Source organism: Chelonia mydas, chromosome 2 (genome assembly GCF_015237465.2).
Source record: "Chelonia mydas isolate rCheMyd1 chromosome 2, rCheMyd1.pri.v2, whole genome shotgun sequence".
In the NCBI taxonomy this organism is placed as follows: Eukaryota; Metazoa; Chordata; order Testudines; family Cheloniidae; genus Chelonia; species Chelonia mydas.
The window spans coordinates 200,664,247-200,690,484 of NC_057850.1; the positions used below are offsets into that span (position 1 = coordinate 200,664,247).

At 38.1% G+C, this 26,238-nt stretch overlaps 1 protein-coding gene across 1 annotated transcript in view; it reads left to right on the forward strand.

Moving 5' to 3' along the window:
• The window catches only part of SKAP2 (src kinase associated phosphoprotein 2), a 148,305-nt gene that overhangs the window by 112,600 nt on the left and 9,467 nt on the right, over nucleotides 1–26,238 (forward strand). Inside the window, exons 10-11 of the mRNA XM_027826323.3 lie at nucleotides 14,875–14,949; nucleotides 22,862–22,974. Of these exons, the coding sequence (XP_027682124.2) occupies nucleotides 14,875–14,949; nucleotides 22,862–22,974 (188 nt within the window). The remainder of the gene's footprint in view (nucleotides 1–14,874; nucleotides 14,950–22,861; nucleotides 22,975–26,238) is intronic.

Sequence of the window (26,238 nt, forward strand, 5' to 3'; positions counted from 1 at the left end):
GGATAACTTCATTTCACATCTTCATGGGACCATTTCAGCCAATAAGCAGAGCTGCAGTAGTAATGGTCACAGCTTGAATGAATGAAACTGGAAAGCATGTTGAGAGCCAGGAGTTATCAAATTTATGTTCACATTAATAATAGTTTTGTATTCAGAATATTGCTAATCTGCATCCTGGTGGCCCTGGGAGTACTCAAAAATATTTTAACTTTCATATCATTTTTACATAGGTTTTTCCAACAATTTTTGTCTCCTACAATGCGGTGGACAAGACTAGAAAGCAGTAAAACTGAAAGGATGTAATGGTCTTTTTGTTAGTGCCCTGGAATTTAGGATATGTGTGTTCAGTTTCCAACTCAACCATATACTTCCTCTCTGATCCTGGGCACTTGTAATTCAGTTCCTAGGGATCTCAATACTTCCCTTCGTCCATCTGGTCTATTTAAATTGTAAGCTCTTCAGGGTAGGGACTGTCTCTACGATGTTCTTGAACAGTACCCAGCACAATGGGACCATAATTTCTGTTGTGGCCTCTTGGTATTACCCAACTACAAGGAATAAATGGCAAAATCTGTCTGCAATAATTATGGAATAAGTTTAATGACTCATAAACATTCGGTAGCATCAAAGTTATATTGTGCTGTGTGAGGCTTTTTCACGTCAGGTCCTGTGAGCCTGTTTCAGCTAGATTGGGAATCATGAACAGGTAACCAGCTATCTATTTTTAATCCCTCATGTCAGTCTTGTCAATTATATTGTATTTGGCCATCAAAAGTTGTAAAGACGCATGTTCAATGGTCACTTTTACATTTGTTTATTGAATTTAATGTTACGTATCTCAATTTATTTCTATTGTAGGAACTGTACTTGGTCAGAAAGGGTGTTTCTTTATAGGAATTTAAAACTAAATGCTGTAACACTCCTGACTAGTGCTACCCCTCACCCTTGAATACTTCAGATAAACAGTATGTATAGATGAATTGAACAATACATTTTCTGAATACCATGAGTACAGAAGCTATTCAGCCACCTAAATATTGCCTATTTGGTTGTTGTATAGTTATTCACTAAAACCAGAGCTAAGAGAACATAATTTGTGCTCCTTTAGCTCAGCCTCATTTGCCATCTCTGGCTGGGTGTTCTGAGTTCCACCTAGCTATCTGGGCGCTTCCCCTTCTGCATTCTAGACTACGTGAACATGCTCAGTGCAAGAAATGGGGAGTACAGATGAAATGTCTCCTGGAACTTGCTTGGATGCACAGGCTAAAACGCCATGGCCACCGCCACCACCTGTCCTAATCAGGGAGGGCAGAGAAGGATTCCTTAACTTTTCATCTGACCTAAACAGTAGAGAAGAATGTTTTCTACACTTCCAAAAGATACTCTAAGCAGGAGGGTATAGAAGAAATTATCCCAGACCCCCTGGCCAAACCAGGAAGTGGGGCGAGAAAAGAACTACATCTTCCTTTAGGAGTTCCTCACAACAACATCCTCCTCCACTCAGCATGCCCTGGCTTTTGCCTTTCCACCCACCCCCAGGGCCTTGAAAGTGTTGATATTTCACTAAGACTCACAGCTTATTGTGCCTTATTGCTTAATCAAGGAATGGCAATTCATATGCCAAAGTCACTAATGAATTCTGGTATTTCTGTGGCACTCAGGGGTTTTTGAAATGATGATTTAAACAGCATGCAATTTTGACCAAAGCACATTAAACCCTTTCATAATACAATTCATTTATTTCAGTAGTGGACTTGAGTGAAGGGTGTATTTAAAGCTGCCTCCTTGTCTGAAGAGGATATTATGGGAATATTAGTATAGTTTTGAAACTTGGGAATTCAGCACTTGAGAAAACTGCAGCAGAAATCAGCTGAATAGTTCAAACCAGTAACCAGAATGGTAACAGTCTATTAGCCCATTGAAGACTTGGTTTTCAGTGGAATTCAATTTGTAATGTCTGCTGGCTGGTGGTGTGGGCTGGTTGGGAGGGATACAAAAGAGGGAAACTAATCTCTTGATCTATTAACCCATTTTCTTCTTACTTTAATAGCATATACAAATTCATATTTACCACAGAAGCATCATTTTTCTGGCTCACTTTAGTAAGAGTATGTTTAATAGATACTGGGATTATTCAGGTAGAGTCAAGATCATTGCCGCTGCCAAAGACATGCTAATACAAACCTTCCCTGCAGGATTCTGCAGGAAAAGACAACTTTTGCTGCTTTCAGCAAGCTAAGCTAGGCTAGTTTGCCTAGAGAGAACAATTAAAGGAAAACTCAGTTTAAAAAAAATAAACCCAAAAGTTGACACTGAAATACTTTGCTGAAGTTAAGTAATTAATAGCCTGATAAATTAATCAATTCTCTATAGTTTTGACATGACAAGTATGTATTGTAGCCTGCAACTGAATATTTTAAACTTATTGCAAACCTGAAAAAAATAGCTTTAAGAATGAATATTACATAGAGCAAACCTATTCATCCTAACATACCAGGACATCCAAGATGTTTGGATCAATGGAATTCTAAATGATGGGGGAAGAGTTGCGTTATTTTAGGCAGGCCATATTTTCAGCTTCCCAACCTGGAGAGCAGTGAAGGAAATGTTTACCAGTTCTAAAAGGGTTCTGCTAATCTAGCCCACCTTCTGGTATACTATCAAACTTTGATTAAACTGGAATTTTGTTATTAGGCTTTTTAAAAATGCTTTATGTTTTCTTCTATGCTGCCTCCATGCATGGGACAACTCCAGATGAAGAACTGCCCTAACAGAATAGCCAAGCTTTCCCCAACATCAGGAGAATCCCTAGATGGCATAAAGCTGGTATAGCTGGCCCTACGCCACCCATTCCAAACTTCCCACGCCAAGCAAAGGGGCTCTTTGTGAGCAGGCCGGAAGTCGTGGAGTGGGGGCAGAGCTGGGGTCCACTGTTTCAGTAGTCCTCAGCCAACAGCGCAGCCCCACAGAGAACTATTCTAGCATGTATAACTAAGAGCATGTCTTTGTAAGAGTGTAAGCAATGCTGAACCTGTCCATTCCTTTTACTCATTACTTGAAGCATCTGTGATTTAATAAAAAGGTGATACTCCCACTTATCCTGCCTAGGAAAGTAGCAAAGCTTGATAACCTCCTGCTGCAATCTTTTTTGGATGTAGAGCTGTTTGGGTCTCAGAGAAGTAAATGAGCTTTACTGATGCATTCCACGATCTGTCAGCACAGAGGAATCAAAAACTGAAACATGGCCTGTGTTCTATCTACATTTGAGGAGAAGCATGTCATGACTACATAGTGATGACTGTGTGTAAGGTTGATCTGTTGCTTCATGAACCAGGATTCCTCCCTTACAGTCATTATGTATTTCCTTTCTCTAAGCACTAATGCTTGAGGATTTCACAACAATAACAGTTAATGAAACCTTCTCATAAGTCTTTCCCTCAGTTTTAAGTTTTCAAGGTAATGCACTGGGGTTTAGCTGTGTGTTCCCTGTTGATTTTGATGGGAGTTGTGTGGCTAAAATCCTGCACACTGCTTTGAAAACATAGAGGTTAGTGTCAAGAAGTCCCAATCATGGGCTGCATCAGGGCAATCAACTCCTAAGATTAGGAAGACAAAGTGGTCTTGTCTTTGTACTGTTACAAGTGGATATGGGATACTTCTTCACTTCTCATGCTCACATATTGTTTTCAGTGCTGATGCACTGTTAAACTGTTATTCTTTCCATCAGTGGCTGCATTTCAGCAATGGATGAAGTGGTTTTTGAATGTAAATAGTACATCACTTCGTAAAGTGTGTGGAATATTTAGCGGTGAAAAGGGCAAATGTAAGATCATTATCATTCTGGAGATTAAAAATGAAGGTGAGTTTTAGAAAAAGAGCTTCTAGGAAGTATCCTGAGCAATTTCAGTTGATATGTATGACAGGTCTGTGTGCACAATGAAGTCTTTCTTGGAAAAAAAAATCAGTGAGGACAGTTCACCATGTAAAAGCAGTCCTTTTAAAATGGGTCTCAGTGAGGAAATTAAGATGCTTATTATTTGTTTTGTAGCTATACATTAGTCTTGTGTATGGGAAATTTGCACCCTTTCTTCGCTAAAGAGTAAATTAAATTTACCAAATTTTTCAAAATATTTTAATGTGGTCACAAACAGTAAAATTAACATTACGTTTATATGAGTAATAAGAAAAAGAGAATAGTCTTTCTTGGAAGAAAAATCAGTTTTATCAGAAAACATCAGTTTTAACAGAAAATAGTAAAGATTTTTTTGTGTGAAATGTATTAAAGTTTAGTTTAGGAATCCATAATTTTCTAGAAACTACATAAATCTGATTTGAAGGTTTATGTTTGCATATCAGAAAAGGAAGCTACTTCAAATCCTGTAATTTGATGCTTAAGAAAATCTTTCAAAAACAAATTAACACACATCACATTCACTTTTTATTGAAATAAGATATTTTATTTCCAGCACTGATCAATCATTCTTTTTACTATTTCCTCTGCACCTACATTAAACCACTTTTGACGCTATTGATTTGTAAAACCAATATGATGTGAACACTATGTGACAGAAGTTGTTTGTTATTAAGAGATAGAATCCCATCTCAGAGGAGCTTGTCATCTTGGAGAGACACAATCACACAAAGTAATTTTACTTGTATCATAGCTCTTTCACTGTTGACTACATTTTTGACAGCTGGTTTCATGTTAAATATTAACAACACTTTGTTTATGCATGAACATCTTCAGTGGGTTACGGACCTAAAGTTCCCTCTTATGAAAGCAAAGTCTTTTTCTTTGTATCACTGTCAATATCTAATTAAGAAGCAATGCAGTAATGCTAAAGGAAAGCATTGCAAATAAGTATCCCAGTAAGGGAGACATTTTTCTAATCCAAAAAAATGAGAAATAGTTTTAGGTTGGTAGGTCATAGTCTGAGGTCTATTATACCTATATTTATGACAGTAGAGATTCTGGGCCCACTCTGATGCTTGTTTATACTGCGATGACCATAGTATACGTATCTAGATAAATCTGGGAGCCCATATTTTTTTAATTTCTGATTTAAGGAGTGCAAGATCAGATCGTTAATGCCACTGGATACTGTTGTTGAGAAACAATACATTCTTATAGCTGCTTTGGTGTATCCTTGTTCAGCCTTCCTGGCTTCCAGAAAGTGGGCATTAAAGGGATACAGCTGACCCCGCTGGGTGCTCAAGTAAGAACTAACAGGGTGGCCCACAAAGTCCATCTTTCCCACACAGATACTGTAGATATAAATCCCATTCCCCCCCACCCCAAGATTTCCCCAACCCTGATGACTCATTAGCATAAATCCCCTTCTGAACTTCTAATTGCCATAGGGACCGTCACTACTACCAGCCTTCTCTCTCCCTTCCTCCTCTAAACTGAAGGAATTAAGCCAAGCAAAACATAATAAATAAGCAGGAGCATTTCAAACAATTATATCTATCCGTCTTTAATATAATTAAAATATGTAGCTCGTGTCCCTTTTAAACTCTCACATTTAAGGGGATAGTGAGTAAAAAGGCACAATGCCGGATTGATTTTAATGGGGGTGAAAGAAGAAGTCAGATCTACCAAAACAAAGCCAATACTCATGAGCCTCTCCCACCTACCTGACTCCATCAATTTTTAGAATATTATTCCTTGTCAGTCCTCATGAACTCTCACCTCTAAAAAGACAGCGAGAAAAGAAATGACAAAATCTAAGCTTTCAAACAATGTAATGTATATGGATGCCCATCCTCGATTCATGGACTCATCCTCCCAAAATAAGGAGAATTCCTGTCCTCTCCCCTAAAATCCAGCGTAGAGGGATCCACTCCTAGAAAGTTAAAAACCAAACCAAACCCTCCCCCACAAAAAAACCCCACAGTGAGGAACCTGATTATGACATGGCACCAAGGCTGAATATCTCATGACAAATTCAATAGATGACTGTTCTTCTGGATCTGCTCAGGATTTCATGGCTTCCATGATACCCATGAGACTAGGGGGGAGGGATAGCTCAGTGGTTTGAGCATTGCCCTGTTAAATCCAGGGTTGTGAGTTCAATCCTTCAGGGGGCCATTTAGGGATCTGGGACAAAAATTGGGGACTGGTCCTGCTTTGAGCAGGGGGTTGGACTAGGTGGTCTCCTGAGGTCCCTTCCAACCCTGATATTCTATCCCAGGTGGTTTCTGAGTTAATGCACACACAGCTGATTGCACTCTGGCTGTGGTATATGGAAAAAGATTGGAGATGGGGGGAATGGGTTGCTCCTTTGTCATGGACCAACCCTTGCCACCTTTGATTTGAGGGCAGATCACAGCTTTTCCTCAGGGGAGAAAGGCCTTTTTTGGTGGTACACTTTTAGAGGCTGATGGAACCTTAAGACTTCCAGATGGCTCTGAGTGAGAATAAGGTTCAGCCAACAGACCACTCTATCAGGGGTTTATATGATTACATAACAATTTGGTTTCCTCCACTATTTATACAACGGTCCCATTTCTCTACCAGAGGCAATGGACGCTAAAGGATTATCAGGTTATTTCCCGCTATGGTTGGTTAAGTCTTTGGTTTTTCTTTTGTTGGGGAGCCTATAAACTGGTGTTTGTGTATTTGGAAATGTGAATTAAGATTCTTTATTGCTGAATTTCACGTTTTTAACATGTTGAAACATTTAGAAAGATGCCTTCAGCTACAATAGGCAATAGATAATAATAAACATTTTGTTATAGGATTTGCTACATTCTATAGAGGTAGTTGTGGTAAGATCCATGAAATTTGTATGGGAGGTCAGGGAAAAACACAACACTGATCTGTGGGACACTATAATTGAACTATTATACAGCACACACAAAAAACCAAGGTTTCTGCTCATTAATTTTCTGCTTATTCTGCATTTTTCTTGATTTTGTTTTACTAGTGTATCATAATATTACGATGGGTTTATTTTGTCATTTAAGCCAGGTAAAAGATTTTCGTATAATTAGCTTAAAGTAATTTGGTAACATTGGCTTTAAACAACCCAACAAGGATGTTGGCTCCATTAATGGTACCCAAAGAGTGCATGCTGCTGATTTTTTCCCCCACTGTGTTTAGGTCAGTGGTCAATACAGAGAATGCAAAAGTGTCAGTTGCTTCAACATTTTAAAAGCAATTATAGCATCCAAGAGCCAGACTCATCCTAGAGAAACATGCCAACAACTATATTGTTTCCTTTCACTAAAGTGAACTTTGCTGAAATGACTTGCCTTGTTTTCTTCTAAATCCAGAAATGAAGTTGCTCAGAAAAGGGACGGACTATAAATTTGAATAAATTAACCGTACAAATTACTATAGAATTGATACTGTGGTTTAAACAAGCTGCTTTCGTTCTGATTTCATGTATGTAAATATTATGTCAAGTCACATTTGTCACAGTTAGGGTTATTTTGTTTTAAGGAATGGTTTTTAATCTAAGATCTTGCTGCTTATAAACGTTACATGATATATGAAGACTTTCTTCTCTGTATTACTAATTTACAAATTTAAGCCACAGAAATGTAACTTATATTTGTCTATCAAAGAACTCTAGTGATAAGTTGCACTGCATGGTTTATTTGCATATTTGATTGCTAGATCTATTTATTTAGTGAATTGTTTATATTTATTACATAGTATTTAATATCATGGATTTTAACAACTTAGTATCAAGGTTTATAAAAGCTCACATTGAACACTTAAACCATTTTAATATCTGAGACCAAACAGATATAAAATCTTGGCTTCCTGTGCTTTATAGAAATAGTTCTATATCTCAATTAGAGGAATAACCTAATAACTTCCATAGAAAGGGGAAGAATTTCCATATTTAAGCTGAGTTCTGCCTAAAATTGGAACATTTTTCTAACTGTGTAAACATTGTGCTAAAAAAAATCTTGTCTGGTATATCTGTAATTTTGCCCACTGTCTAGACACTACATACCAAGTTTGAAGCTGAAAGATGATTTTAGAGCTGGGGCCAAAATCAGGCTTTTATTGAAAAGTGAGGTAAAACCTTAACTTCGGAGAAGCTGCCATCCAATTTTAAAAGCTTAGTCATCTAATCAGAGGACAAAGTCATATGGGCAAAATTTTCAAACATGCCTCAGTGATTTAAGAGTCTAAATTACATTGGAACAGCAATGTGACTTAGGCCCCTAAATCACTTAAACACTTTTGAAAATGTTATCCTATATGAGGACCAGACTGTGTGCATTATATTATGAATTAGAATATTTTGTTCAGTTTTCTCAACAAATAATTCGAGGCAATCCAAAGGGTGAAACTTCTTTGCTCAAAGCATGTGATGAATGAATGGTGTTGATGGGATTTGAAGAGTTTACTCTTCAGCCAATGTGATTGTCATTGCAAAATGGGGCCTTGATAGAAAAGGAGGGGGAAGGGATGTTGGAAAACTAAGAGGGAAAACGGGACTTCAGATCTCAAGCAAATATATGGTAGTGTGTGTCTGGATTTCCTGAAAACATTTAAAAAATATGCGTAACTGAGAAGACACAGCAGAGACCAAGTGAAACAGTGCACCATCTCAAAGCAACAGTGAAAGTTTTTCTCAAAAAAAGTAGCAAAATCGATTTTTTAAAATTTCTCTGACTTTCACATTTGAGAAAATAGGTGTCTGTACACCTTTCCCCCCATCGTTCCCTATTCCTTTGCCCAAAGAGAAAAATTTGAGGCCTGAGCCTTGTGAGCTTCATATTCCCTGGGCCCTCAAAAACACATTAAATACTTTTCATAAGAGGAGCTTTATACCTTGCCTTTTTGAAATGGGGAGGATTCCCTAATAGTGAATGGTCATGTAGTAACAATCTGTTCATAAACATGTCCTTATAGTACATCTCCCTACTCTCCCTCCTGTGGAGGAAGACAATGGCAGATTGAAGGAGGTGAAAAACAGCACGTGCAAGTGCATGAAAATGCTTTCATCTTTTACAAATTCATTAAAAAACCTGATTTTTTTCACCCATTTCTACCCCATCTCCCAATATTATGTGGTTACTCTTCTGGTAATGTAAGTGTTGTTTTAAACAATAAGCATACTATCTCATCTAAGCAATAAAAAAATAGGTGTTTGACAATGTCTCATTGTGGACAGCTTCAGGCATCAGATTTAACCATACTTAACAGTGTGTGTTACGGTGAGGATTGTGTTGTATGTGAGCTTAATGGGGTTATTTTTCTTAATTTAACCCAATCTTTGCCTGAATAAGTAACTAATTTTCTGTTTGCCTTTGTACTTATATTACCGACTCCCCATCACCATACAGTCAAAGTGCTTCACAAACCTAAGTGAATTTGTCCTTGAAATACCCTGTGAGGTAGGGAATGTATCTTTTTTTTTTTTTTATGCCCAACCGTCATGTAGACTTTGGACTAAGTAACTCCCTGCATAAATCATATTCAAATACGGTCCAGGAACCTTAGCTAGTTTGAATTTGTAGAATTTCTGGCAGATCATTCTTTTGGACCTACCAAATCTACAGATGTCCTTAGTTCCATGGAGAAGTTTTATGGATCCAAAGGATGAGATTCTCACTCTAACTCTGACCCCTTCGTACCCTAATTCCAGCTGGGGGATGCTTCCTGAATGCAGAGGAATCAGGCTGCCTTGTGAGGACCCCTCAAAGTCCTGGTGTAAGGCACGGTGGGGTGGAGCTACAGCCAGGGCCGGCTCTAGGTTTTTTGCCACCCCAAGCAAAAAACAAAAACCTCCGAGACCGCAATTGCAGAAGCAAAAAAAACCAACACCCGGAACGCCGCCCCTGGCATTGTGCCGCCCCAGGCACATGCTTGATTTGCTGGTGCCTAGAGCCGGTCCTGGCTACAGCACACCATGCTGCAGCAATTCTGTGTAGGGATGTGGCCAATATGGTGGTCTTGTGAAGGATACCTGAACTTAGACAGGCCCCCAGAGCTATCTAAATTAGGCTAGCAGGTTCTCTGGTCCCCAAAGCAGGCCAGGATTGGTAGGATAAAAGGCGTGTAAAGCCACCTGAGCTTTTGGGTAATGATTTCTGTGCTGAGATGTCCTGACTAACCCGGCAGCACCCAAAAGGTTTGAGACTAACCGTGCTGCAGATATCCTAAGATATGCAGGAAACTTTGGCAGATCTCCCAGAAGTTGTATTCACGCAGAAGCTTAATACCTCCACACTGCTCCTTGCACTCTTCCCTCTTCCCATAGCCTCTCTGGCTGCGGCATCCACACCGCCCTCTTCCTTCCACGGTGAGCTATCACAGTGCAGGGGAAGAACCATGCAAGGTAGTGCTGACTAAGCATCAGCTTCTATAAGGAAACCTGGGAGGAGAGGGGGAGGATACAACAGAAACTATCCATCCTTCTGACCTTATTCCTTCGTAAAGGGAGAGCACTAATCTCACAGCATGTAAGGGTAATAACGTCTGCAGGTCTCTGGGAAAGGATACAGTGTGTTAGAGCTATTTCTGCTTACTTCCTTGTAAACTAAGTGGTCCCTGGATTTGAGTCCTCACTGCTTATGCTAGTGCAGGGAGCAGTGGGGAGGAGAGGGGGAAATGGAATTGGAGATATGGGCCTCAACTTAAGAAGATGCATATGGATTTAACTTGTTTGCATATTGCTCCTTCTGTTTGTTTATTCAAATCCTCCCCAAACCAAAATATTGGTAAAAGCTAGATCTACCTACTGTAAAACTGCATAGCTGGACAGACATGTGTTGCTTATTATGTTGCTAATTCATCTGTTAGAGAGCAGGCTCAATTTGTAAAATTAAGTTTATAAATCTGGGAGAGAAAAGTACTCGTCTCTTCCCCACAGTAAGCATTTACTCTCTTTTTAGAGTTCCCATTGACAGTTACATGGGGTCATTTTAAGAAAAGGATACATCCTGGAGAAATAATTCAGTCTCTCTCTCAAATAGGCTCTAAATAGGCCCTTATATCTTTACATTCCTTTTGAGCAGATAAGCAACGGCTGTTCAGTTTCATCTGAGTTCTTCCTGTGTGTCTCGATCATATGTACCTGGTGAAGACATTTTGATTTTTATTAATATGATAATACATATATTATTGGGGTGGGGGGTTCCAAAAGACAAGCTTATATGCTTGTAGCCTTTTGTCACCACAATGAAATTTCAAACGTGGATCTATTAGCATGCATTACAGACATATAAATGCTTGAATAATTTTTAAAAATTAGTTCACTGCAGTATTTTTTTTAATCTGGACTGATCAAAACATCTCCCAACAATTCTTCTAACAATATGTGATTGGAATAATAACTTCACATGTTGTAGAATTCCATGCTGCAGCTGAGAGGCATGTAAATACAAGCTGCTTATTTGCAAGAAGCTTCCAGATTTGCAATATGATTGCTATGGAAACCACATAATGAAAACCTTATAACCATCTGTGTGGTTTGATGGATTTTGCTGCATAGCTGAGCTGTTTTTGTTTACTGTTATTAAAGTGTTGAATAGAATATATTAACCCACAAACTGTGATTATCCAGGGTATTAATTAATATTGTATAATGACAGTGTCTATATCAAATAACACAACAGAATCAAATACTAGTTAATAATACTGCTATTAATATAAGAACTAATGTAAGTAAGTGGTTGACTACTGTCAGTTTTGGGGGGGGAATTGCTGACTTTATACATATTTATCTTGGAGATTACCAATTCTGTGGCAGAAATGTATTATGCAAGCTACACTTTAGTACATTTTTATATTCATATCATCTGACTCGCTCTTTTGGAAGAACAAAAAGGAAGAAAAATCAATTAGACTCATGTCTAAAAGTCAGATACTGTTGTATTTGTTGTATTTGCTTTAAATCATATATGCAGGTAGAGCCATCTGTGTTTGGGGAATAGCTCTGGCAATCTTCTGGTAGTAATTTACATATCTAACTCACAGTGCAAAATTTTAGAATTTAGCTGTGAAATCTATAGGAATTATTGGGGAAAAAACATTTTTAATATTTGCAGTTCCTCCCTGATCTGTTACCAGAAAAAAAATCTTTTAACTTTCTAGTAGAGGAGATATGCTGTAAGTGTGTCTATATTCTAGTCTCTAGGGATCCTCAACCTATGGCTGTAGGCCCAGATGCATTTCTTTGGGACCCATACACAGCTCTTCTAGAGCTCCTGGGTTTGATCAGAGCTCCTATTGATCTGGAGAGAGAAACTAGAGAGAGACATCTCTTCCCAGAAGGGTAGAAAGGGAGGGGAGAGAGGAAAGATTGAACTATGATTATGTTGTGGCTCCGTCTGACACACGATCTTGATAATACAATGTAACTTTTGTACTGTTTCTTTTCAATAATTGATATTGTATAGTATCTATGCCATGCATTGCTGCAAACATTGCACCATAGCATCTGACCTGTGTCTCTATGCATTTGAGACTCCTGTTGATTACAAGAAGTCTCTCCCTGTTTGACACTGCTTCCAAGTCCAAAGTGCAAGAAGTTGTATTTAGGAGCTAACTGTCCTCTTTAAGCCCCATGACCCAAGTCTGTTAGATCTACCGCAATATTTAATTGACATGGAGAACCACTGGGGTTCTGAAGGAACTTGGGTTCAGGCTTTTTTTTTTTTCCTCTCTCTTCTTACACTTCAAATACAAGTCTAGGAAATGACCATCATTTTTAAACGATGTGATTTCACTTTTTTTAAAGGGAGAATTGTACTTATTTATGAACTTTGTTTGTGAACCCACAATATACTGTTTATTTTTATAGGTGCTCAGTCTTACTGTGGAAAAATTTCTCAAACCTGCACTGCTTTACCTTTTCTTTTTTAAATCAGAGAGAGGGAAGAGAAAAATATTTAGTAAAATGGAGTTCTTATTGTCACAGAACTGATAGAGTAGCAGCATGGTATGAACATTCTTAATAAAAATAATTCTGCAATATTCAATATCAAAACTTATTTCTACCAGTATATAATATGCTTCTCTTACCTGGAATTGAGTGTTTATAGGAAGAGATTATGCATTATGGGTAGAAAAGATGACAGACAAAGGGATAATATTGCTTGTAAGTGGCATTAAAATGGTTGTAACCCATGGGATGAGTGCCTCCTGGTGCCCTTGAGAGTATATAAAGATACTTTTATTACATTTTTAGCATGCCCCACGTGATGTAATGATGTACTCAGTGTTGAACAAGTTTAAGTATAGCAGATAGTGTCTCTCTCTCTTTTTATGTGCTGTAGCATCAGATTTACCGCTTTACATTGTTTTCTTGTTTTGGGTCCAAGTCACTGGAGTCTTTCTTAACCAAACTTCTAGCTAGTCAGTAGTTATGAGACAAGAAAAACTACTGATTAACTAGCAGAGCAATGATACAAAGCTCCCAGAACAGTAAATCACATAACCATGTCTCCCATTATATTGTGTTTGGCAACCTATAACCCCAGTCATGCAAGTAGCTATGCATGTGCTTAACTTTAAGCGTGTGAGTGGTCCCACAGAAATCAACAGGTCTACTCTTGTGCTTAAAGTTAAATGTGTCTATTAAGTATTTGCAGAATTTAAGCCTGAATGTGTAATGTGATGTGTATGAATGAACCTATACGTTTACGAAGTTATTCATCCAAACCAGACATGATCACATGTTCATACTGAAACTCACCCTCCTCTCCATCATAGAATGTTATTAAATTCTTACATAATCTGCTTGTGAAGAACATTTTAAAAGCTATGACTTTTATACCCATTGTTTATTAACATAATATCAGATTAGTAGCTGTAATGGGTCCCTGGTACTTAAAAGCAAACATACATATTATATTAGTACACGATGTGTTAAATAGCAGCAAAGGAATTAGACATGCCTAAAGTGCAGTTCTATTCTGAAAAGTGGCTGTGTCAATATAATACCTAGCAAGGGGATCTTTGTTGTCAGCTGTGCTGCTATAGTGACTATGATAAGGTTTTGGTTTTTAATTCATTTTACTCCTACAAAAAGAACACAGCTATGATAGAGAGAGTTAAAGTCCATTCCTTTTTATGAATCATCAACAGAATTGTAAACTAAGGAGTTTATTGTCCCTATATGAAGCAGAGCTTGTATCTGGGACGGGGAGGGTTCCAACTCTGTGTTGGCAAAATAACAGGGTTGAGGGGCTAGCAGGGCTCCATCAAGCTCTCTTCTCCTCCCTCCCAAGCCATGGAGGAAAGCACAATTAGTTGGTACAGTCTGAGATTGAATTAACATGGACTGTTCCCCCACCCATACCCAGGTTATATATAACCTTCCCCCCCTCCCTTTTAGTGGTTCCCATAGTCTGCCACAGTAGGTGGAGCCACTGAAAACAGGGCAGCTATGCTCCCATTGAGCAGGCAGGAGCCAATGTGGTTGCATGGCACAGCAGAGGCAAAGAAGCCCCATGTCTCCTGTGGAACCCCCAACTTTTTGCAGAGGTATGGGGCAGTGACAATCACACCCCTCTGATGTAAGAATGAATAGGAAAGCCTGAATTTTCCCTAGCCTGGAATGATTGATGTAGCCGGGGAGGATGGGACCCCAGTTCTGATTGTTCTAGAAGCCATTGAGAGACTACAAAGGGGGAACCCCAAAATGCCCCTTTCAGAGGCACTTTTCAGAGTCAAAGATGAATTCAGCAGTTCCTAACTGAGTTTTTAAAAAGAGAGCTGTCAGAGTGGTTAAAAACAACCAAGCCCTCAAACTTGTGTGGCAATATGAAAACAGAAGAGTTTGGCTCCCAGCATTTACATTTTAGAAATATAGATAGTGTGATTGATGAACTGACGTGGGCTGTAATTACTGTCAGTTAGGGGGTTCCTTCAGCATTTCATTTGTAATTGTCTATTTGCAGAGGAAGAAGAGAGTGCTCCTCCAAAGACTGAAGAGCCAAAGAAACTGAGCCAAGGGAGCACTAGCAATGTTTCAGGTAATTAAAATGCTTTTCTTTCTTCTGCAAATATTTCTCTACTTTTCTTTTCCAATCTTTGCCTTTTGCTGTTGTAAATAATGTTTTCCCAGCTTCAAAAAGTAATCTGTTTCATCTGGGTATTTTATGGCAGTAAAACTGCTTAGCACCATTTAGGATGCATGAAAACCACTTGAGAAGGATTTATAAAGTAAGCCAATTTATACAAGGTATTCCTTCCTGAATTACTTTGTAATGACTCAATTAGCTTTCATTTCTGCACAAAGGAGATTTAGTTGCATAAATTAGCTTATCATCATTGAGGAAGTGTCACTGCTAAAGGACAGTTTATAGATACAACATGCAGTTGCTGTCAAACCTATAAGAATATAATATAGACATCTGTGTATACTTTGTGCTTGAGCAGAACAGACTTCTGCCATTCAGAGACTAACAGGGGACAACAAGTTGCCCAGGGGACTGCCAATGTAGACATCTCTGAAAAGGTCAACTTGACACAGGCTCTGACAATCGACCCAGAGCTCTGTCTTCTTTGATAAAAATCAGATAAACTTAAGACCGCTAATTGATCTGCAGCCTGTTTAAATGTTGGCCATGCATATCTTCATTGCATATGATTATCACAGAAAGCAAATGAATTGGATAAGAAATGCCAGAGTCCAGTGACAGCAGCAAAAAAATTGGAAAAGGACACAAATGCCCGGGAAGGCTAAGAAGGATATTGTCTCTGCCTCCACTTGGCAAACTGCCCTTGTGCTAATTGTCACTGGGACTGGAAAAATAACTGCATATACTACGTAAAGTCACATGGAGGGACAACTTTTCTCGACTGCAAGACATTTCCAGCTAAGGTAAAAACAAGATATATCCCTGCCTCAAGGGCATGGTCCTTTTGATAAACCATCACTTTTTTGACCAGAAAGTAGGGAAGACTTGCTTCTTATCAGGACTTTACACCTCTTCACAGCTAAATGTCGGCCAACACCAGATTTGCCATGTCGTAACTGTGTCCTGCAGTGTAATGCAGTCTGGGGTCACCTTCCTCCATCAAATATACTGCACATCACTCTTCCAGTGCTGTCAGGGAAAGGGTGGATAAGGAGTGTGTGTTCAGGAAGTAGCTTTGCAGTACTCTTCCTATTGCAACATGTGGAAAGGAAACGGGCCTGATTTCCTGACCCATACAGGAAAGCAGGAACAGGTTGCAGTAAAATGTTTTGGTTTCCTTTTCTTGGAAAGGAAATGAGGACTGGGTCATCAGATGTTGTTGGCATTGTGATCTACTAACAATCACTCATAAAACAACACGACTCAATGAAACCTTAGCGTTAACAGTCATTTAGACATGCCAATAATTATAATACTGGATAGGGTCAATCCAATTATGAAGTGAGCAACAGACGTTTGTTATTCTCATAAATATTTCAGCTCAAAGAAACTTTACTTTGATAACATCCTCTAGTATAACCAAAATATTAGCACCTTAGTTTATGAACACAGCAATCCCCATTTTTATGAGAATAGCTCTATAAGTTTAACTAGGGTTTGTACAATATCCTTGAAATAAAGCACCATAATAATTCCCCCCAGACATGAAATTCATTTCAAGTAATAGTTTTAAAACTTGAGCATAGCACTGACCTCTGTTCTTCCCTAAACAATTAAATATATGACACAAGAAGTTTGCCATGTAGGGCAGTGAGTTGACAAGGGTATTTCTCTCTTTCAAGGCATCACATCACATGAACTTCTAACTTATTCAAAAATGTCTGATGTTTTTCCAACAAATAATACACACAGAATATGGTACCTAAATCTCAATCAGTCTCAAGCATTACAAGAAAAACGATACTTTCCTTACCATCAGTAACTCATCTTCTGCACTTAACTAATTTTTCCTCTAATAATCTGTTCGAGTGAGTAGGTATATATTATGGAGAGATGCTAGACTTCCATTTTGAACTCAGGTTTGGTACACATACATCTTAACTTTTCCAGAACTAAACCATTTAATCTATAATTGAACCTAAGGGATCTTCTGTCAGGCTAAAATTTTTCTAGTAAATTTGAAGCAACTCAGATAAAGCATTTTGGAGATATGAGGGCAAAAAACTGAAAATCTCTTATCTTGAAAGCTTTCCTAGCTTTTTTTGTCTCATCTTAACGCCCAAGCAGTTTGTCTACAAACTTTAAATTTGTATAATCTGCTGATTTTGATGAACACCGGTGCCTTTAACTAGTCTTGCATTATTGGTAGAGTGATTTAATTACCAAACCAGTTTTCACATCCATTATTGGTTTCATAAACTTAATAAACTGTGTGTTGCCTTGATGTAGATAGCTGTGATTGTGGAGTAGTAGGGACCAAGAGAGGTGGCAGAGCGAGAATTCAACCAGATGCTGGATTGAAGAGAGGGGGCTGAAAGGACAGAGCTGTGGTGGGAGAAATGCGGGGGAGGGGGAATATAGAAAGGAAACTGGACCCATCTTGTTGTTAACCCCTGCTCCCCAAATAAATCCAGTAAAATTATTTTACCATGCTTCTTTATCTTATCATTCTCTTTCCCTGACGTGGATAGCTCAGTGGTTTGAGCATTGGCCTGCTAAACCCAGGGTTGTGAGTTCAATCCTTGAGGGGGCCATTTAGGGATCTGGGGCAAAAATTGGGGATTGGTCCTGCTTTGAGCAAGGGGGTTGGACTAGATGACCTCCTGAGGTCTATTCCAACCCTGATATTCTATGACTCTATGATAGCACGAGTGAGAGAAAGGGCCCAGGAAGAAGGAAGCCATGTGCATTCTTGTACATTCTGCAGGAACATCAGAATAACTGAAAACCAAGAGATGGTTTGTGTCCTCAGACACCACACACCATCACAGCAGAGAGTCTGAAAAGTGAGAAGGAAACTAACTAACTGGATAACCATATCTTACTCTTGTTAAGACTAATTGTACACTACTGTGCTATTTATTCTGAACTTCACCTGTCTTTACATCATTAGAGCTGACTACAGTACACATGCTATTTCTAAAGACCATAAACGGTGGTCCCAAAAAGGGCAGAATTTTTGCATCTCTTCACCAAAAGAAACCACATTCCCAGCATGGGACAACTCCCCAAAAGTTGATGGTGCTGTCATGCTATGCGATGTAGCCTAAACATACGTACTAGTATTTATATCTGGTGCTGTGAACCTGTTAAGAGCCAGAATAAAGTAACTTATACACCAGAGTTGCAGGCTGCCTGAGGATCACACCTATATATCACAGTCATTTATGTACAAAACCAAGGTACTATAAATGAGAAAAAATGCTGGTGTTCCTTCTTCCCACAGGAAAACTAGCCAGATAAAGTGGGATTAGTAAATTTAAGATACACAACTGCAGGCTCTGCTAACTTCTTAAAGATTTACTCAAAACCCCCTTTACAACAGGATGAAAAATGTCTATCTTATGTAGAGTGGGAGGTCAGTGGAGATAAGGGCAATGTTAAATTTATTTTAATGACCTGATGTGTGCATTTATATACTTTCTACTGTTAATGTTTTTAAAAGGTGTAATCTTATTCTGAATTTCCAGACTTTCTAACCTTTCTCTTTGAGACTATTATATTGTGCTCCTAAAGTTTTTTTCCTTAACTATCTAGTTATTTACAACCCTAAATCCCGTTTAACAAAGTTTAAAGTTATGTGTGTGTGTTTGTATAGTGTGTGTGTAATATATTTGCCAAACTTTTGCCCAAGCCAACCCACCTTTTATTTCTTCCATCACAGACATAAGGCACAAATTGCTCTTTTCTAGTTTATTTGAAGGCAGATCAGAGGTTTGAACCCATCTATAATCAGTAAAATCTATGTTGAGCCAGAAGAGCTGATTTGTCGTTGCAGAATGCATTTACAGCAATAATTTTTTCATAGTTTTTTTCTGACACCTTTCATATTTTTGGTATTATCAGCATTAACACAAAAATGAGTAATAAATTGCCAGTATCTTACAGCATGCAGATAATCCCCAGGTTAATCACAACAACTACCATATCTAAAAGATCCCAGAATGTATGTCCAACACAAACTACTCAAACTTGCAATGTATCCTGAAGGCTAGCAAACTTAGGTCCTGGACCAGCAAGGTCCATCCGTCAGATATGTCCTGACACTGAGGATAGGTAAGCTCCAAGTAGACAGCATTACTGTAATCCAATCTAGACATGAGCAGGACATGGATAACAGTGGTCAGGTGCAGACCTGAGAGAATATATTGCAAATCTAGCCAGTGGCAAGTGGTGGTGGGGGAAAGGACCAAAACCACAACATTCTTGCTTACTGCTGCTACCTGGGGAAATAGAGACCCAAAAGAACCCCTGATTGTGGACATCCTTGACAAAGTATATTTCATTAGCAAGAGCAAATACATCTTCAAGCAATTTCCCCTACCCACTAGCACTACCGCCTTCATTTAGGCCTTATCTCTATCTGAAATCAGGGAAGTAGGGAGGCTGCGCTATTTGGATCTTATGAAGAGTTGGTTCTCATCAGCACATAAGACAAAAATGCCTGTGTTCTCCATCAGCCCCTCTCACACCCTGGAAAAATAGGTATGACTATGAAACTTTGAGGAACCCTTCACAAGGGAGTTTTCAAAACTGTTGGGCAGTTGCCTATCAGACAATTGTCCTGGAATGTGAGCTGCCTAACTTTGTATTTCCCCACCACAATCTGATCCACCCTTACCAAATGCAGCTCAGCCACTCCTTATGATCAATAGTATCAAAGGCAGCTGATAGATACAAAATGTACACCTGATCCTGCATCCCTTGTTCACATGAGTAAAGGCTACAGGATCAGGCCTTCTGCATAAGATAGACACTCTCTTTATTTTAGCAATATTTATAGACAGGATATATAGCATTTTAAAGGAATTAGATATTTCATTTTTAAGGCACAGTACAATGGTGACAACACTGGTTTCATAATTGAGATGTGAGAAAATGTGAGAGCATATCAGTAACCCAGGAACGTAATGTTACTGATATCAGGAACATATGCACTACCACCCCCATTGGTACATAGGCTCCTGATGGCAAGTCACTGATCTGTTTTCCTGTCTTTAAAGTGGGAAAAGAAAGTCAGCATCATTTCGTTACTATCTCTCTGCTACATTTTTGTTCACCAGGGTCACCTGGCTTTCCTTTATCCACTTCTCCAAATAAAGGTTAAAGATGCAAGGTGGTCCTCTCTCATTTCTGAAATCAGGTCAGAGCTCAGAACTTAGCATAAGTCTGTAAACTAGGGGCTGAGTAATAAAAGGTTTTATATATATTTTAGAATGCAATGTGAGTTTGTTACAACATCCCTCTCTGTATCTTTCTTTGTGGTGTGGGCACTGTAAACAATACTAGCTCCATCTTTTAATGAAGCCTACTTTGCTTGAAACATATTGCTTCTAAGGATATGTCCATACTTAACATTATACAAGGGTGACTATGCACATACTTAATCAGACACACTTGTGGTCATAGAGGAGCAAGGAGATTCCAGTTGTTAATTTTTCACGTCCACATTTCCCATCTGGAATTTACACACTACTATGCCTGGGAGAATAAAGTAACTTAACAAACGTACACTGCCTTTTTTTTTTCATTTATAATTTTTCATCCCCCTGGCCTACCAATTATCCTGGGATAAACAGCTCTCTTCTTATGTAGATTTCACATATGAGAGCACAGAACCATGGTTGGTCTTTGGGTAACATCATTGAGTAGCGATTAGCTTATTTTTAAAATGCATCTTTTCCAGTGTTGCCAAGTCATTAGTTCAGTTGCATTTACACTCCAAGGCTTAATAAAATACTCGTGATGCTCATCGAGGGAGAGATGTATCTCACTCGCTGTGGGATCTCTTCTCCTGTCGATGTGCCCCATGTAACTCCCATTAATGTTAATAGGAATTCCACCGGGCTCCTCAATGGGAAGAAGAAACCCCAGAGGGATAAGTGTCGTGTGTGAGAACTCGTAATTCACATTTGTGTAACTCTGAAGATCTAAGAGTTTTATTTGGTATATTAAAAAAAGACAGTTGGTCGAAGACTGCAACCAAGTTGCAACAAACCTCCTCAGCCAGAGCTTCAGTTTGCTTTAATAGAAATCAAGTACTGAAATAATTACAGTATTAAAATATGGTAGCAGAGATACAATGTTCATTTTACCATCTTACACTATTCCCTGAGTTTTAGATTCAGTGAATAATAAACTGACAGACAAGCTTGTTAGGGCCAAAACTTAGACCTTGCAAAAACTTTCAAACTGATTCAATCTCCTCCAGATGCCATACTGTCTAAACATCTACATTTAAAGAATAAACCACTTTATTACTAAGATTTTTTTAAATTGTATCTATATTTTGGTGCAATCATAGCAGAATTTGTGTGCTGCTAGCCTGAGTGCCCTCTAGTGCTATGTAATAGAAGTTAACCAATAAGCACTGTTTTATGTAAAGGATAAATAACAAATGGCAATCCATAGTAGTTTTAATTTATGTCAGAGTTGTCCAAATTCCTGCTTATGTCAGTAATGACATCTGAAAGTGCTAGCCCACAGACTGAAGTAAATAAATGGAAAGCAGCTCTTCTTGTTGCTGTAGGAAACACTGGAACTAAAATCAAAATGTTTGGAAAATAGAGAACACTAACATCAACAGAAAAATACTTTTAGAAAATAAAGAGTGTGGCAATTTCTCCTATTTGTTACCTGATATTTTAGGGAGATTTTTTTCTTGTAATAAACGTAGCCAATCATGATTAAATTGTGGCCTATCAATAATAGCCTAGAGTGCTAATAATATGCAAATGTGACTGGTACATGCTGGAATAACCAGCAAGCCTGCAGTGCAAGGATCATATAACAAAACTAAGATGACAGCCTTGATTCAGCCAATTCAGTGATATTTATGTTATCAGAAGTAAAAAATAGTTTTGCAGTGTTGTAAATTGTTAGTACATATTCTGTCTGGTTAGTGTATACACAATGTAACTGGTCATCTTATTGGCATTGCTTACATTCTTTGTGAGTTAACTCATCAAACTCCATTTTCACTGAATTAAAAACAGGAAATCGTTTGTAGTGTAACAGAAGTGTCCAGTGTATTTAACCATGTTTAAGTTCTATGTTCCAACAGATGTACTCTGTATGGTAAGCGTATGGCAAAGCATTTATTACTCTGTTATTGCAGTATTAGGGAGCAAAGAGTGCTAAATAATCAATCAGTTAATGGTCTGTATGGCAGTTTGAACACAGCACATCCATTGTGCTTATGCTGTTAGAAGGATGAGCTTATGACTATAGTGTATGTTGCATGTTTAGCCAGAGCTTAATGTCCTAAGCTAGAGCTGACACAAAATATTTTAGAAATGCTGCTTCAGCAAACTCTTTCAAAGTTGCTATAATATTTCAGCAGTAACTACCAAAGATTATATGAAAGACTCTCAGAAAAGGGAAAATCTTGTTGAAAAGAAAAAGATGTGCACCACAAAATGCTTACCATTGGCCTGTTCTCACAGATTTTATTAATTATACTCCAGCATTGTATCCTTTTCAAGTTAAGATGCAAACATGGCTTGCTAGAAATATATCAGTAAAGAAGAGCTAGGTGCTGTAAGATGCAGCTGCTAAATGCTTTGAGAACCTGTAGCTGCATGTTTTGGGTGACACAACTGTTACCAAATGTAGGGTTCACAAGTTAAACTGGTTTTCCACTTGCTTTTTTTGTGGGCGTGTGGTGGGGATTCCTACAGTGAACATGGAGAAATGTGTTCTAGCCCATCATCATTTGGTGTGTGAAGATTTAATTACTACCTTTGATGATAAAAGATCACAAATGCTGGAAGGTTTAATGTATACTTTTTTTTTTCTTTCCCAGGGGATAAAAATACCAATTATGCTAATTTCTACCAAGGTTTGTGGGACTGCGCAGGAGATGTTTCTGATGAGTTGTCATTTAAACGTGGTGATGTTATCTACATTCTCAGCAAGGTACAGTATGCTACTGAGAGTAAATTGGTGTAAAAAAAGAGTAATGTATTCCTACAATCCTGTTGGGGGGGGAAGTAGAGGAGGGACTAGCACTCCCTTTAGACCCTTTGTTAGCAATCAGACATTCACAGTAATGAATTATTTTGTCAAATGAAATATAATCACATTTAAAACATAACCAAGTAACAGGAATCAACTTAAAAGTACGTTTATCTGTTCATTTAATCTTGGCTGACATCCCCTAGCTAATTTAATGGAAGACAATGTGCTTACTCTAGGTAAAAGTTAACCTTGTAGGGTAAACTATATTATGTTGTGTGTTATGGTTTTTACTTCCTCTTCCTTTATATTCTTGTGTGTCCTGATTCTGGTTTTCTGGGCATCTTGCTACCGGAAACAGTTTGTTTTTAGAACTAGGCTTTCATCTTTTTGTATACACTGCAGCTGTTCTGACGATTTAGGCTTTGTGTATGTTTGTTCTGACAGATTCAGGCGATTTTTAATTCACCACTTTTTCCTGTTTGCTTAAAAAAACCCACAGAGGTAAAGGCAGGTTTTCTGTTCCAATATAATGTCATGCATTAAGTTCGCAGTCGTGTTTTATTATAAGGTAGGTTAATTTGCCTACCTTTTAAAAACAATAGTGGGACAAAATCCTTTCCTTATATGCACTTACACAAAGCCCACTGAAGTTTACATATGAGTGCGTCTGAGAGTAAGAAATGTTCTCTGATTCTCATGTATAAAAATCCTCAGTAAATAAGCTGAAATTTTTTTTGTAGCAGCACTTGTCAGTTATGTTCCTTCACCCACAATTGCCATTTAGTACAATGCTGAAGGCATTGGGGCTCATTTAAACCCTTTCTGTACTTGTGCATGGAAATCATAAGTAACCCCATGAAAGCTGCAGTACTCTGTTAGTTTGAAACTTTCATCACTATTGCTTTAAATCTTCTTTGATTCATTTAACGGCAGTGTTTTTGGATAATGAATCTGTTCTGTTTAAATAACTTTAAGATTTACGGTTGGAAAGATAGTCATATATGAAAATATAGACGATGTATTGCTAATGATGATGTGACCATGTGCTTCTTTTGAGGTATTTCATTGTCACTTAAGCTAATAACTGAATTACATTACTAGAGGTAGGATAAGGCTTTCTGGTAGGGCAGACTTCCATTCAGTTGTGAAGATCAGTACTCCTTAACAAACATGGAAAACGATAAGCAAGCAATTCAGTTGTACACATCAGCTTCCTTTTACTATTGTCTAATGCCGCAAGGGGCTAATTAAAGCTTAACCTCCCCACCTGACAATTAACAATTATTTACCCCTCTCCTACAGATAGTCTGAATGAATTCACTTTAAAAATGAGAACAGAGGGGGAGAAACAGTAGCTTAATCCATCCAATCCCTATCAACCCTCTCCGGGTTGTGCCTTGATTAATGCATATTCAGTCCTTGAGACTGGCCGGCTAATTTCTCCAGATGTGTAGAAGCTTTCTGGTGAGGGGTGATTTTTATACCAAAACAGAGTCTACAGAATTCAGTTTCATTTCACTTAGGGACTGTTTATAGCTTTTTCAGAAAAATGAGTTTTGGACACTACTGTCAGCTCTGAATTTAGGCTCCTTGGAGGTGAAGTGCCAGGGAATTATCCATCTAGCCTTCCACTTTATTCAATTTCAAGGTCTGTCTGAGCATTACTAACCAGACAAAGGGTTTGTTAAGAATCAGCCAAGGTAAAAAGTAATCTAGAGCACCCTAAAATTGGTAAAGGCTTTTCTGCAACAAATATTTCTTAATCGAGTAAAGTAATACTTGGCTTTTGCGGCAGTGGTATGAATCTTGGGCAATTTTTTAATTTTTTTACACCATCTAGTGGTTAAAAATGAGAGATGCAGTTGCTGACAGTAGGTAATGTGTGTAGATCCAAAATGGTGTCATAAATTCAACTCCAGCTTGATCCTAGCTATGGCGTATTACTTTCCTATCATATGTCAGCTAGGTTTTGACGTTAATCATGAAGCAGTCTTGTTTTGCTGATAAGGAATTAAATGCAAGTGTTACATGTTGTGGGAAGAATGCAATATTAAGAAAAACATAGGGTATTTGTGTAAGCACAGAATATTTGTTTTATTGAGAAATTTAAATCTCATGAACTTGACAAAATATGTATTTGTAGCTTCCACCAATACGACTTTTGCATCTTCTGCGAAAAATTTCTTTTCACATACTTTCTACAGTGCCTAATAGAAGTCTGAACAAGATTTTATTTCTCTCAGTTCAGTATTAATATAGTGTAATGGAAGCAATTTTGTTCTGACTTGGAATATTGTAGCATTTTTACAGGTTAAAGAGACAATGAAAATAAGATGACAATACGTAACAGCTGAGGTGATTCTAGTTTAAGTGCACCTAAGGAAAATAATTATGGTTTCAGTGACACAACATTGATTATTTGTAATTTATTTGCTAATGTAGCTAAACACTACAGAAGGCCAAATCCTGCTTGATGTACTTATGAGTACTCCTGTTGAAATCAATGGTGCCCACTACGACCTTGATCCTGCAAACACACATGTTAGCAGTAATATTCCTGAACAAAAGTAGATTTCCCTCTTTTTAACATTGAGCCCTGAAATCTGGCTTAGCTACCTTCCCAGTCGGGCGCATTTTTGCAGTTTTAACCTTTGCACCTAAGTAATAATGCATCTTCCTATTCTTAGCATATAAGGAGAATGTGCAGTTTTTTGCTGCAAACTTTTACTGATAAGTATTTCTTTAAAATGTTGAGAGTTTTTAAATAACAGAATTTTTGAACAAATGCTTCATAACACATCTCGATAGGTAGTCAGTTAGCTAAAAAGATTACCTTTAGCTGATTACAATGAATCTGTCCAGATATACACTCATGCTGGTATCATGTTAAAATTTGTATTAGTTCTCTTGAATGTGCGTGTGTGTGTGTGTGTGTGTGTGTTTTGTCATATTTATCCTGTTTTATTCAACCTTCAGAAATTTGTACTTCCTTCCCCTCCTGCCCCACGAAAAAGTGATACATTTACAGTCAGAGCTTCATGGAGATTTTTTTCAATTAAAAATTGGCTCATGTGAAAAGCAAATAATACGTTAGAAATGCAATACTTTTGTGGCCCAGTCCGAGTACTGAACGTCCTCAACTTCCATTCAGTTGTGGGCTCTCATTTGGTTTCGAATTCCTATGACAGATGGGAAAGCAAACTATGATGTGTCAGTTCTTTT